Source organism: Gallinula chloropus (assembly GCF_964237585.1).
Source record: "Gallinula chloropus genome assembly, chromosome: 6".
NCBI classification, from domain to species: domain Eukaryota; kingdom Metazoa; phylum Chordata; class Aves; order Gruiformes; family Rallidae; genus Gallinula; species Gallinula chloropus.
The window spans coordinates 21,417,436-21,432,681 of NC_140091.1; the positions used below are offsets into that span (position 1 = coordinate 21,417,436).

Genomic DNA, 15,246 nt, shown 5'->3' on the forward strand with positions numbered 1-15,246 from the left:
TGGGGTTTTTTGGTTAATATTCCTTTGATGTATTTTGGGGTTTTTGCGTCTGTATTTTATTGGTTTTTAATATAACTGCATAATTATTAACTATCTGTTCTAGGTTTTGATTTCCAACCCAGTTTGTATCCCTGGGTGCAGTAACATATTGCACAATTAATTTGCTGTTTACAATGTTGTCTTGAAAAGAGTATCTTCCATCCTGTTTATTGGTGTGTTTCCAACTGATCTTTGGAGGACGAAACAGTTGGCTTCTCCTCAAACTTTTGTGTTACAGTGTTCAATCCTGGCCAAGTTTGAAGTTTGAACTCGTTTTTTACTGAGGAGAAAGTATGTTTGACTTCAACTAGATCTTTGTTTATGTAAAAATGTCAAAATAGTTCTTTAGTAATGTCATCCCACTACAATGGGGAGGGTTAGAGTTTGGTAAGTAATGAGCCGGTGCGTGTAAGCTGAACCAGATGGATTGACAGCCCATTGCTCGTTGTAGGTTTTCTGAGCTGTTTTTTTATGTTTGTGTGTTAATTATTAAGAAGGTGTGTATAAGCTAAAGGTCATTTTTTCTCTCAGCTTGTGGAGATCTCAGAAGTGGACTGGATGTGAGGCTTCACGTACCTAAGACATCCATGGACTATGTTCATGTAGTCATCAAAAAACACAGTAAATTATTTGTTTGCTTGCTTGTAATTTTGCTTTGGATTTCTCCAATTGGAACATGGAGTCACTTGTTCTTGGTTACATGTTGTTACTGTCATATTGCTGTTCCAGGCCTGCTTTTACGTAGACATGTTGTTTCTAGACAAGTTATTTTATGTAGGCATGATTCTAACGTTCTAGGCTCGGATTCTCTCTGAAATTTTCCATTGTGCTGGTACCTGAATACAAGAGGATTTCCCCTTCACAGGATTTTGTTTATGTTTTTATTTTGCTTTTTTGGACTTTGTCTAATTCTTAGGTAAAGATCACTTGGAAGAGAATTGGGGGAACTGTCAAAACACAGGCCGTTTCCTGTCATTGTCTAGAATCTCAAGCATGGTGGACTTCCATCTCCTTCCTGGCTTTTTGTTTCTGGGTTGATAATGCTGTCTTTGAATAAGTTCAGATAAAAATAGATGTAATAGAGCTGGAAATAGAAACTAATATCCTTAAATGAATATCTTTGCTTTCTGAATACAATGTGCCAATAATAATAAGACAAGGTAATCCCAGAGCACACTGAAGTGTTTACAGCCTGTGGTTCTGATCCTGTCACCTTTCCTCTGCAAATGAATCCACTAGCAGCATTTCTTCCACAAAGGAACACATGGACTAAACCAGAAGTCAAATAGCAGGAGCACAAGCAGTAATAAGGATTTCTCTTCCACTGAGGATGCTGGGGCATATTGCTCCCCAGAGTTCACAGGATTTTTTTAATAGGCATCAATGTAAGTCTGATCAAGTGGGCTGTGCTCCACTATGTACATCTGAGTGGTGCCAGTTGGCGTGACCATTGGAGAGTGGACTCTATGGATGCATTTTATTATCTATTTTTGCAATGTAATAGTGCCTAAAGGTCGTGGCTAGGGTTTGTATCATCTTGTCCTGGAACATTTTCAAGTGGGTAGAAGTCTTGTCTCAAAGAATACCATGAAAATGAAAAGGCAGAACATAGGTAGAGTGAACAATGGGAAGGATGTAGGGCAAAAGTATGAACCGGCAAGAACAAGTATTTATAGATCGTTAGTGATGCCCATCAATTACAGGCTGTAGATCATTTAAATTTCTGTTAGTAAAGGAAGTATTGCTTGCCATGGTTACCAATTGTATCATGGTAGCATATAAAAGATAAAGCCTAGCAGTGAAATTTACCTCTGGGGGCTTCTGGCAGGCTGTGGTGGCTCAGACCCAAGCAGTGGCTGAGCACCACATGCCAATCGCTCAGTCATGGAGGAGAGACAGACAGAGACCCCATGGGTTGGGTGGGTGACAAAAGCACTGTGAAAGGAGAACAAAACCAGCCTGTTGCAAATTACCCTTACCCCCGGTGATAACACAGAGTACTTTACTGACCCGACCATTACAGAATGCTGCCTGACACAAGGATGGACCCAACGCCCTGGCCACACTCGGGCTGCCCTGGGGAAGCACCCAGGGGTGCCCCTTCCTGACAAGCCCCTCTTACGGGGCTGTGGAAACAGCCTGGGCTGACTTGGCTCCTCTGGGTTGGCTGCTTGGGGAGGCTGACTGTGGCCTGGCTGGAACCAGGACACAGGCATTTATCTGTGAGCAGAAGCATCTGCAGAGGGGAAGAGCTTCTAAGAGATGAAAACAAGGAGATGCAGAAAAAAAGATCAAGTTCTGAGGGATCTTAAGTATGAATATTAAATAGATGGGTGAGAAAGAGAGTGTTAATGCCACATTTTGACTGACCTGAAGGGTAGGAATGTAGGCTCTGGGAAGCTCATGCTGCAACAGGTGGAAGACAAGGGTCATAACAGCATAAAGGAAAAAAGGTTGGAGCTGACTGATGCTGGTAAAAGCCTTTTTGCCTCCCCTAGAAAAATAGGTCACTTCCAGAAACATGTTTAGTACCCATTTTCATAATCTTGAGGTGCTCTGATCGAGGAAGCCTCAGCACTGCCCTTAGGTACACAGTGCAGTCAAGAGAGGGCCGTAGCTGGGCTGTCTCACTTACTGGTTTAGGTTAAATTTCTGCTTTCTCTGCTAAGTGCCACTGTTGGCACTTAACAGAAAAAGCAGAAATCTCAACAAGCTAGGAGGGGTCTTGATGTATGTAACCATGCCAGCACTGCAGCTCATGAACATGCCTGAGCATCTTCCTTACCTGCATAATGGTCTTATTCAATTGTTAACGTTTCACAAAAGAGAGAGAAATGTAACGGACTGTTAAAACCTTCTTTTCCTGTTGTTTTCAAACAGATATGGAGATCCTTCTGGAAGAACTTGTGTTTTGGGAGCTGCACTCGGCAGAAAAAGTCACCTGAGCAACTTTCAGAGCAGTCAGTCAGTCTTGAGGAGGCAAGTCCCTGGTGTAGAAATAGCTGCAGCTGACTAAGCGATATTTTAGAGATGGGGGAGGTAAAAAATAAACAGAAAAACAACTCAGAAACCCCAAACCCCAGCATTCCCAAACCTGGCTTGCTTTGTGTTGTGCTCAAAGGTATCCCTCCTAACTCAGAGATTTCTCTGGTCAAGCCTGTGGTACTTAGTAAACCCCTGAAATGGTATTTGTTCCTCCCTGCAAACCTAAACAGCACTCAAAAGAAAGCCATAGAGTGGGAGTGCAATTTAATGGTGCCTACTTGGCTCTGCAGCAGGGCTGTAAGAGGGTAATAAAATCTTGGAAGGATTTTGTGAAATCAGATAGAGTGAATGTAGCATTACAGAAAGCAAGAAACCCATAGATAAGATGAATTCTTGCTTCACTCCAATCATTTCCCTTCTAACCCAATGAAGAAAAGAAAATAACATGACAGCTCTGGCTTCCTGTGTTGAGCGCTGGGGAAAAGGTAAAGTCGGTAGCCCAAGCCAACTGGAAATTGACATTCCTTCTCATGTCTTCACTCCGAGCTGGACTGAAGCAGATGTTTTGTTTTCTATTGTACAAGTGGGAATCCTTTGTTGCCTGGGATTAGCAACAGCATTGTGATCTGAGACCCGGGAATCTCACTGAGTCCCCATTTTACATGAAAGCATGGTTTAGACCTAGCTGAGAAATCTGCCCACGGTGTTCAGCAGGCTTCCTAAAACTGGGTATAGGAACTTCTGAGTACTTTGAAATATGTCCCACATTAAAGGGGGACACGCTTTTGAAGTTTAATAGGGGTGATTTAAAATACAAAACCCAAGTAATTAATCTGTGATAGTAATACAAGGATTTATGGTTATTTTATCCCTGTTATTTTAATGATCTCTTAGAGGCTGTTGTGCTTGGGTAACGATGTTCAGAAATGCCAGACTTTGTTTTGGGGGTCACAACTCACAAGATAGCTTACTGCAGATTTTCCTCATGTTTAAATCTAACCTATGGAGTTAATTTTGGACATTTTAATTGCTATCTCTAACACATAATGCTGTCAAAAACATCTGATTACTAGGATTTTTTTGTAGGAACAGCATTTAAATTGAAACCCTTCCTTTACTACTCCTGGAACCTACATATGCATGAAGTGAGTGAGTCAAGGTTAAGACACACCGTCTGATTATAACTCAGTGGGTGGGAAGGACAAAGTCCTCAGGCCTTGAACTAGTTAGGTATAAATACAGAGCTAGCTGGCAAAGGTCTGTTCAGAGGAACAGAAGGCCCCAGACTGAGTGGGAAGTACTCCCAGTATCCTAAATAATAGACACTACAATATAATTATTAAGCCCAGAGTCCTCTGAGGAGTGCTTGGGTTAAAGGATATCAGAATGACACTGGTAAAAAGATTTCTAGGGGAGGAAATATAATTCTTTTTTTAAGAGGAAAACAAACAAACAAAAAAAATTAGTGAAAAAAAGTGACAATTAAGGAGATGAAACTTCTCAGAGTCAACAGATATTTACACTGTATAAGTATACTGTAAGGGGGCTGTAACAGGCGTATGTGTGGCACGGCTGTAACCAAAGCAAAATGAAACAGAGAAGAAGGGAACAAGAAAGTTATGTTTGTAAATGGGAGGTTTTGAGAGCTCATTTAAACAAGTGGTTAAATTTCCTGTTCTGGAAACTGAAGCTTGCTAGAAAAGAACATGAACTGCGGTGAGTAATTTCATTGTGAGGGGGAGGACTGAGTACCAGCTAGCCAATACTGAATTCATAAATATATTGAAAGGAAGAAGTTTCTTACGGGGAATCAGCCTGTTTATGGAGACAAGAGAGCAATTAGGGAGAGTCAGAATTTTGCTGAATCAACCCAATACGTATTTGTGCCATGGTCAGTTTAATTATTACACTTAGGTGCATAGAGAAGATGCGAAACATGGAGAAGGCAATCTTTTGAGTGGCACTTGTATGAGGGCTACTCAGCTCACAAATCAGGAAAGGGGTTTTCTTTTCCTTAATTCATCTGATGCAAACAAAACAACCCATTTTCATCACAAAAATGAACGTAGGATATTTTTTTCCCCATGTTTGTTGGACTTAGAAGCTGTGGCAGAAAACTCAGCAGTTAGAACACTGATGATCCTAATCTCACAGGAACTCAGACAGAACTCCATGCCTAAACTATCGGCTGAGCAAGATGTGGGCTGTGATGGTTCAGAATCTCCACCTGGCTGAAGTCACCAGGTTGTCCCAGAGCTCTGCTGTGTGCCAAGGCCAGCTCTGTTTGACCATGGCTGGGGAGGACCGATGGGGACCTATTGTCCTCTTCAACCTCAAACGCTTCTGGAGCTCTCCCTCTCTGCCCTTTTTAATGCATCGTGTGGCATGAGGGTTTTGGTACAAAGCTCAGAGGTTTCGGCATTTTGGTCTGCTCTTGTATGGAGCTCCTACTTCTGTCACTGTTCTTACAAGTCTATAGTGCTTGCTGAGTGTTTTATCTGTCTTTTCTTGGCCTTCCATAGCTGTTTGTTGGAGAAGGGAGTAGTAACTTTTATTAGTCCTGCGTAGGCAGTGGGCTTGAGTCTGGTCTCATGACAATGTAAATTGGGAGAGATGGGGCTGACGTCAGGATGATTACCCACAGCCCAATCTGTAATTGAGCAATGCCTTTTTTATACAATTAAAGTATTTATTATTTGCAGAAAGCTTTAAAACTGTTCAAACGAGGCCCCTGGACTCTGCTCAAAGGTAAATTTTTTGGAAAGTTTGAGTGAAAACATTTCATCCATGTGCAAGTATGAGGAGAGTGGAAAACTATTTTCCCCTTCCATAAAGGCTTTTTGCTGCCTTCTCTTGAGCAGCTCTGCGGCACGAGGGGCTAAGGCCCGTGGGCTAAAATAGTGGCAATTCTGAAGCGTCTTGGTTTCAACTTGGATCTGGGTGAGTGAGTTACAACTTCCAGGTTTGGTTTCTTCCTTCGAAGCTTGCAAAGGGATGCGGTCAAAGAGGGTTTGCTGTGAGCACCTGAGCGTGTCACACAGCACAGAACTGTAGAAAGGTATCACTTTGAAGATCCAGGGACACGTGAAAAAGGGATGGAAGGCCTCGTAAAGCGCTTGTGGCCTGGGAAAAGTTTCTCCATGTTTTGCGATGTGTGCAACTGAGACCCAGGTTCCTAGGACCTGCCATCCCTGCTCCTGCAGGTTGTTTCCAAGGAACTAAGGCAGGTTTCTGCAGGCTGAGAAGGGGCAGGTGTGAGGCTCTGAGGTATGCTGGCACTATGGATGCTCCTCTTGAGCCAAAAAGTCCAGGGCTGAGGGAGTAAAATCCACCCTCGACTCTCCATGTGGTGTTGCAGGTGGTACAGTTTACTGGTGACATATGATGCTTTGAAGTCTTACTGAAGGGAAGTCTAAGGACTTGCTGTTCCTGGAGGAGATATGCCACCTAGGTCTGAGGTTGGACGGAAGTATGCCAGAGCCTGTCAGACAGCACAGCTTGTGAAACGGGGCATGCCTATCGCATCGCGATCACATGCAAAAACAGAGGTCAAGGGAAGGCTGGATGCGCTTCCTTAACTACGGCATTTTTTGGACTTAGCATTGTTAATTACACAGCTTTATGAATCATTAATTTACTTTTACGTATGGGAGCTCTGCTGTGTTTCCTCTGGCATTTTACAGTGCAACTGGTTAATATTTCCAATCACTTGAAGGCCTCTAGTTCTAGTGTTGGCGCAGACAGCTTATGCTGGACTTGCGGACCTGGCCCATCACTGAGCTGCTGAGGACTGTCACCTCTTCCAACGCTGTTCAGAGTGGTCATCATTGTTACTCCCCTTTTGCATGGGAGTAAGGAGTCTGCCAAGGCTGCAGACAGTGAAAGATATCCCATGTGCAACATAACATTTCTGTTGCTTTGATTAGTTAGTGGTTTGAAATTCAGATTTAATTTTTGAACCCAACTGTTTTTCTTCCTGGCTGACGTGTAGCGACAGCGCATCTCATTTCTTGAAAGACTATAAATAACCAAGTTAATTTATTTTCAAATGAGGAGGATGGAGGACCTGGCTCACCTCTGTTGCCCTCTACATCAGCATGCAGCAGGTGCAAAGTATTGCCCCTGTACTGATGGAAATGACTGCACAAGGTATGTGCCTGCGAGGTACTTGCTGCTGTAAAGGGCCTCCGGTGTAGGTGAGACTGGTGCACACAGAATGTTAAGCAGATCTGAAGCCCTCCCTCACAAACTCACTGTGTAACTGGGAGGAAAGCAGGAACTGGGGTGTGCTCAGCATAAAGGAACACTGCCAGGTCTCTTTCCTTTGGTAACCTGGGGTAGGGAGCTCTCTGCAGCCAGGCTACAGGTCCAAGTCCGCAGTCACTGAAACACAACATTGCTCTCCCTAGTATTTTCCTTGCTTGAGTATCTTCAACTTCTGTTTCCTCCTCTCCGTGTGTCAGGCCCCTAGCAGAGGCAGTAAGCCTTTATTTCCAGCTGGTTTATAGGTCTTTTGCTTTGTCTTCTCGTGAAAGCATCTGCATGCCAGCTGTAGCAACAGCTGAAAAGAAGGAAAAATCATCACTCTGTGACTAACTTATTTCTCAGTGGACAGTCAGCAAGTCCTTGTTGGGCTGTAAGCGGTCAATGATCTGCAGTCTGAGAACTTTCCAGAACTCAGAAGTATTTTCTTCTATAACATTTCACTCCGAGAAGCGTAAGGTTTCATCCACAAGTAGGTTTGTATGTGTCTCTTGTCAAGAGGGGGAAGGAATACCTGCTCCCATGTGTTAGAGGAACAGTTTTGATTCAGTAGAAAGGGCAGGCACAGAGCTTGGTTACAGCAGGAATGTAGTTATTACATGTGAACACGATTTGGAAAGAACCAGACACTTAACACAAGGCTGACCACGAGTGTGGTTCATTGGTACAGATCGGTATTGTGATTAGAGTCTGTACAAGGAGCAAAACAGCGGTTCCACGAAACCAAGCTACAGACTGTTTGTACTTGGTTTTGTGCTTCAGTCCTTGACATCTTTACAGGACATCTTTTAGATTCACCAGAGCCTGCTTTGTCTTTGCCTCTTCCTGTGCATTCTGATCCTGTCTCTTGGTCTCAAATGAAGCGGTTTGATGCTACATAACAGATGAATGGATGTGAAACATTTCATATGCTTTTCCTCCTTTCCAGTATTAAATAACCAATGTTTGGACTTAAGGCATATTTTTAGGAGCCTAGCCTGAGAACAATCCTTTCTCTGGAAAAGTCTAAATAAATACATATATGTTATGTATCCACACACAGACATGCATGTTTTGGTAAAGTCAATGACAGGAGCTGGCGTTAAAGCAGGTCCTTCTGTAAGTCTGCATTCAGCACGTTTTGTTCTCTTTGAAAGACACTACCAGCCCCAGAGACATTCTTGCACTCTGCTTCTTGTGCTACAACATGGTTGTAGCTATGAGGTCTGTTAATGTAAATATGGATGAGCTCTGTCAAACAAGGTAGTACTTTTAAACTGACCTCTGTTTAGCTGGAAAGCAGCAAATACTGCGGCATAAGGAAGGCAAACACCATCCCATCCCGTATCAGCTGCTTTAATGCAGATACCACCCTGACCTATGAATATTCTTTTCCCGAGGGAGATGGGTATCGACAGACTCCAGACTTCCAAGGAACTAGAAAACAGCAAATATTAGAATTGACAGAGGATTTGGACAGTTTTTCACTGAAAATCTGTTGAAAAGTGATTGCTCAGCTTTAAGCAATGCAGTCTTTGATGTAATTCTTGTGGGGAGAAGACTTGGTCCTGTGGAGGTTTGAACCTGTGATTCACTTTGATTTCTGGGGCTAGGCTCCAGTTCATCAAAGAATCTTAAGGATTTAGTTCCTTCGATGTGTTTTGAGCTTACGCTAAGGTAAAGCTACTGCTGATGTGCTTTTCTGAACTGGCATACCTGGTAGAGTATCTCTCAAGAGAGATTAAATTCATTTGCCAGCCTAAATTATGCTGTAGGTTGTCCTGGCCATCTTGCAGCTTTCCCTTTGCAGCTAAACCAATTATCGGGAACAGTTTCTAGGAGCTTAATCATGTAAATAGATTTAAGGGATAAATAAACAAAACAACCGGATTAAGGTTTCAGTCAAGTAGGTCCAGAAGGTTTCTACAAAAGACAGACTATTTTAATATTGGCTTGGTGTTTTTTTGGCCTCATCCTTACAGAGCAATAGCTCTCAGCGCAGACAGTGAGCTTTTCCCTCAGGCTAGTTCTGATATTCCCTCCCAGATCAGCTGACGGGACACCACAGAACCGACTATCCCACTGCACATCTATCATCCTCGAGGCTTATTCAGAAATCTGTTGAGCTGCAAAATAGCTGCCATCAGTGCAGTTTTGCAGGAAAAGCCAAAGGACTTTGGCAAATTGAGATGTTGATTTTTAAGCTACGCTACATTCTAGTCAGATTGTTAAAGTCGGTATCTGCCTCAGCGTATTTGGGATCACTTCAGTATTAGGCAAATAACTTAAGTGTGCAGCCTGGCAAATAATCAGAGCAGTTGACCCATGACAACACAACTCAATCTTGGGTTTGTAACTTAAAATGATGTTCCTTGCTTTCATATGCTTCCTGATGTTAGCAGCTGCAAGCGATAACGGTCTCTGGGCCAGCACTGCTCCTGAGATAATTGGTGGTAATGCTTGTGTATAAATATGATAATACAGGTGTTGCTGGTGCTGGGGGTCAGGAGATTGGTATTCTCTGGTTCGAGCCTTATCGCTACCACTGATTTCTAGCATAAATTGTGCAGACAACTCTTCTCTGCTTACATTTATAGGTCTGACAAAATGGGCAATGAAAGCCAGCTTGAGAGGTGACTGAAATTAGTGTTCTGGGCAGACCAGGGCGCTGGGGTTTGGCCAGGCTTGTCTGGGAGCAAGTGACTCACGCAGAGAGGAATGAGGGTGTTGTGGTCTTTACCTATACAATTGTGGGTTTAACCTATAGAGAGGTAGGTGGGAAATATGATAGATTACAGAAACTTTTCTTCTTGCTTAGGAAGAGTCATTCTCTTGAGGTGGGACAGGTGAAGTTAGTCAGGGCTTGTTTTCCAGTGCTGGCTGTGCAGGGCAGCTGGGTGGGAATGCTTTCCCTATGCCCCCAAAGCCTTATCTCCCCCAGGCAGGCCCTCAACCATCTTCCCTCCCCATCTCTGAACTGGCAGCTCTGCTCCTTGCTCCTCCTGGCTCCGTGGCTCGTCACGCCTGCGCGGCCCCCGGCGCAGCCCTGCTTTCGCTACCCCCTCACTGGGAGGTTTCCCGCTCGTGGCCGCAGAGTGATGGACTTGCGGGGGAGGGAGTCTGGGGGTGCCCCCAGCTAGCGGGGCGGCCTCCTCCTGCCCCTCCAGCACGGCTGTGCTGGAGGAGGAAAGGCCCTTCCTCCACTGCTGAGCCCCGAGTTGCCGGCTGGGCGGGCTCCTCACGCCTCTGCAGAGCCGGGCAGCGGCACTGTCGCGCCCGGCCGCCGCAGCGGGATTAGGCTTTACCGCGGCGTTTAACTTCCTCGCTTTCAAAGTTGTACGAGTTCGAAGTTAAACCGAGCTTAAAACTTGCTGCCGCTCGCGAGTTTGAGCTTTTAACTGGAAGCCCCAAAGACTTCCCGCACCTGCCCCCCAGCCTCCACCGCTCCCCTCCGGCGAGCCGGGCCGCCGGTGCGCGGCTACACCCGGGCGATGGCTGGGAGGAGGCGTTTCCTTCGTGCCTTGTCCCTCTTCCAGGGACATCGGTACGGGGAGGCGCAGGCGGACGCCCCGCTTTGGGCAGCGCCCCCCGCGGCGCTCCGGCCCCGCTGCCGGTCCCGGCGCCGCTCCGGGCACGGAGGAGCGAACCCGCCGTAACTTTTCGGCCGGGGCTGTCCGCGATAAACAGGAAGCCCCTCGGCGGGGCCGGGCCGGGCCGGGCCCGGGCCGAGGCGGGGCCTGGAGCGGCCGCCCTCCCGCCTTCCGCGCCGCGGAGCCGAGGGGCCGCACGGCTCGGCTCGGCCCGGCCCGGCCCGGCCCGCGGCGGCGGCGGCCGCTGACAGGGCGGTGCGGCGGCGGCGGCAGCAGCGGCGTGCCCCGTCGAGGCGCCCGGGAAGGCATCGAGAATGAAATTGCTGTGGAAAGCTAAAATGGTAACCGGGTGTTCCCCCCGCTCCCACCCTCCCATCCCTTCCCCTGCCCGCGGGGTGCCGGTGTCGGCGGGGAGCCGGGGTGACTGGGCGCGCTGCCCGCCACTTCCCAGGGCCGCTTTGCTTTTCCTCGCTCCCCAGCGATGCTTAATCCGCAGGAGTAACTAACTGTGTGTGCGTGCGCGCCTGACGCGGGGAGGAAGGCTAGCCCCCTTTGGGGAGAAGGGCTAGCCCCTTGGAGAGGAGGGGTAGCCCTTTGGGGAGGAAGGTTAGCCCTTCGGAGGAACTCGGATTCGTGTTTTCTCTCCCCGTCGCGGAGGCTTGCGCTCCTTTGTACGGTCAGTAAGCGAGGAAATGAGGAGTTATCGCAGCACATCTTCGGCTCAAGTTTGGAAGACACTGCACTTCTTTTTCCTTCTGTCTTTTTCGACCGCTTTCTATTGTGAGTTTTAAAGCGTCGACTCTGAAGTTGGGTTGGTTGGCTGGGGTTTTTTTTTGTAGCTTGAAATAATAGGGTTTGGAAAAGCAAACTGTGAGGGCTTTAGATCCCTCCTGTCAAAAGAAATAAAGGGTTGCTGTATTTTAAATGCTCGTTAGCTTCAAAGTTTAAGGGCTGTCTGCCGAAGTAATTCAACAGTTTTAAAACGTGCAATTCCTTCCATAAATGAAAAGCCAAAGAGATTAATTGCTTTAGAAAAGGGGGGGAGGGAAGAGGGGAGAGAAGACTGCTAATCAAAACCAAACTATTTCCTTAGAAAAGACTTTATACAACTATTTAAAATATGTGCTAGTCTAGGAAAAACAGTTAAATGGAAAGTGAGGGTATCTCGATACCACAGGAAAGGAAAGCTTGCCAAGAATATCTCCAGTGTTCCCTCAATCTAAAAGTATCCCGTGTCGCTTTGATTGTCATATTTACTTTGTGCAGCCCATCTTCTGCCCTCAGCTCGGCGTGAAGTGGCTGAGCACCTGGTATAGATTGTGGTTAGCAGAAAAAGGGAAAATGTTCCTTTCTCTCTGTTTTTTTTCCCCTTTTCCTGGCAGATCACCATTCAAGACGGGGGTGAAGAGGTAGAAGAAGGAGCTGTTTACCATGTCACCCTGAAAAGAGTGCAGATTCAGCAGGTTGCCAACAAAGGAGCAAGATGGCTAGAGGTAAGGAAGGCTGGCGCAGGGCATTTTGGAAGGCTGCTTATGGACTTTGGAGCTTGCTCTGGGGAGCTGAATTCCACATGAATCGTTATGATATTAACTTTTAGCACTGACTGCTCTCGCTAGGTTTGGTTTTTTTTAAATGCAAAACACTGAAGTTGTCTGTCTGGGTCATCCGAAATAACTCTCTGCCCATGTTCTTCCTCTTTTCTTGACATGTAAAAAAAAGATCTGACCCATTGTGGCCATAGATCAGATCATACTTTGTGTAGAAACAAGGATGTTACCTTACAGCCCAAGAAGCTGAACGTTTAACAGCTCTTTCAGGCTGGGCTGTGACTTGTTTCTGCTCTTAGGAGCCTATCTCTGGTCTCCCAAGCAAACAGTCCTGGTGTTTTAACAAACGAAGGTCTCTTAAAAGTTAGCATGAGCTTCCTCAGGACTGAAGTAAATGTATTTTGGGTCTTGTATTCATCTTTCTCAGCTAGATGAGACATCAACTGTCTGCAGTTCTGCAAGAGTGACAGCTCTGTGCTGTTTTCAAAGGTGTGTTTCAAAGCATTAAGGCTGTAGTGGTAAAAAATTTGAGCTTAAATGCACACACACTCGATCTGGCACGCTGCTGAGTGCCTTCACCTTTGCCAGTGCCCAGCTGACAGAAAATGTCCTTGCTTGGTTGGAATCGGTGCAGCTGTGGCAGTCAGAGCTGGGTCTTCAGGAGGTGGCCATAGCTTCCATATTATTTTCTTAGATTCCTAACTTTTTGGTTTTGAGATCGAAGGCAGTAAGTAAGACTTGGTTTGATGGTATTTTGAAGACCTCTAAAACTGCCCAGAGGTTTGTATCCAATAGTCGTCTTGTGAAGTTCTGTGACACAAAGCAATACAGCAGTGTTAGAACCAGAGTCAAGGAAGATAAGCAAGTTCTGCCCTGAATACAGATAGTATTCTCCTCTTCCCATGTTTCCAAGAAGCACGTGGAGTTCTAATCAGGATAGATAATTTTGAATCTACTTTGAGTGGCACATTTCCCATCTCTGCCTCCTGATTTTTTTACCAGGAAAAATACTACAACGTATTTTTGAGCTCCTGTAAATTTCCCAGCTGGTGATCTTGTGTAAGATCATTTTGAATGTGTCTGTCTTTCATAAACGTCCTGTAAAAAAGTAGAATTTTATCCTTTTTTAGGTGCATTGTTCCTCATATGTAGAAGGAGTTTGCCAGGTCTCGTTTGTGCTCTCAAAGGAAGAGCACCTATGTGTTCCTGAGATCATCTCTGTGGCTGATGGTGCTGATTTTGATAGGAGGGCAAAGGCATGGAAGTGGCTTTTGACTTTCTGTGGCTTGTGTTAGTATTTTCAGGCCAGAATTGAGCCCTGTTTTGGGGGATGGAGGTAGTGTGTCAGAAGTCTGCACCTGTTCTGGCCATAAATTGGTGACCAGCTCCCAGGCTAGTGTCTTTCATGGGCAAAAAATATCAACGTGTGATTTTAAAATGTTTTTAAAGATGTGGGCTGTTTGTTTCCTTCAAGCTCTTCAGAACATAAAACTATTTTAAGCTCTTTTTGTGATCTTGTTAATGGCTTTACTGTGGTCCTGAAGTCAATAAATAGCCTCTAACCCAGAGCATCATTTATGAAGAGCCATCCCCGCCCCCAGCAATCCTGCCTTGAAAAGCAGAAATGGCTCTCTCATAATTGCCATCAGGTGATTGATTGATTTTGTTTTTTCAAATCTGGAGTTTGTAAGGGGGTTATGATGTTAAATCTTTTCTATGCTTTGAGATTCATAGCACTAAATTAAGAGGCAGTTGGATTTATCAGTGGTGGTCTGATGATGCATAAGTCAGGTTCAGGTTGAAGAACAACCTATTTGTATGCCAGGCAGTATTGAGCCTTCAGTGACAAACATAGTCGCTGTTACCGACTATGTTTACCTTTTAAAAGGTAAATCTGACATATTTTTAATATCAGTTTGGGCCCTGTAAAGGTCTGCTTAGCAGTTTGCCCTTCTCTGAAGCACTGAGCATCTCCTGGTTTATCTGTGCAGATCAAGTTCCTGGTGACCTGAAAACCCCCGAGTCTTAAAACCTGGTTGTTGCGTGTGGCTATGAAATACTGGTGGTGGTAGAGTAGGGGGTTGGTCCGGTGAGGTTGGTTCTTGGTGAAGGTGCATTTGTGAAGCAACTTGGAGGCTCTTCAGCTGAAAAGTGCTTGATGTCAAACGATTTGATGGGTCTGAGAGGAATGCAGATCTGACTGAAGATTTCACAGAACCTCTGTGGGAAGGAATATGAAGGTCTTCACTATTCTGAGTGTGTTGGGTTTTATTACCAAGTCCTTTAATCACTGAAAAGCTCGAAATCTTGCTTAAATACGTTCTCGTGCAGGTAGCTGTAAGTGGATGAACTTTGCACATTTATCAAATCTCTTAATAAGCCTTTCACAAAATTCTCTGTCCTGAGAACCCAGCTAGGGTTCTCAAGTGGTTGGCCCTGTTACCAGAGAGTGGTCTGTTTGAAACCCAGTCATAACATTACAGCTTAAGCACCGTATACTTTTGTCTATGAAAATACAGAAGTGTCTGTCTTGTGTTTCAAACCTGTACGAACAATGAAAGACAAAGAGGCTGTGACAACGCAGTCATGGGTAGTGCCACAGCCTTCAAAAGCGTGAAGCTTTTGTATAAACAAATTTCCTAGCTTTAAATTAATAACTGTTATTGAAATTGAAATAATAGTTACTGGTTTTGCTGCTGAATGCTTAGTCACTAGATAATTAATGAAGCGTAAGACTTTAGGCACTGCAGTATTAGGAAATATTAAAAGCTGTAGTAGCTCTGTTTTGTGATGGATGCTGCACGAGGACTATCCTGCCCTGAAAGAACTTACAGACTAAACAT

General features: G+C 45.2%; 1 protein-coding gene across 1 annotated transcript in view; it reads left to right on the plus strand.

Annotated features, from left to right (window-relative positions):
* Window positions 1-11,170: 11,170 nt before the first annotated feature.
* RGL1 (ral guanine nucleotide dissociation stimulator like 1) overlaps window positions 11,171-15,246 on the plus strand; it is a gene marked incomplete at both ends in the record, with an annotated part of 49,991 nt that continues 45,915 nt past the window's right edge. The window contains 2 exons of the mRNA XM_084266275.1: window positions 11,171-11,197; window positions 12,239-12,349. Of these exons, the coding sequence (XP_084122401.1) occupies window positions 11,171-11,197; window positions 12,239-12,349 (138 nt within the window). The remainder of the gene's footprint in view (window positions 11,198-12,238; window positions 12,350-15,246) is intronic.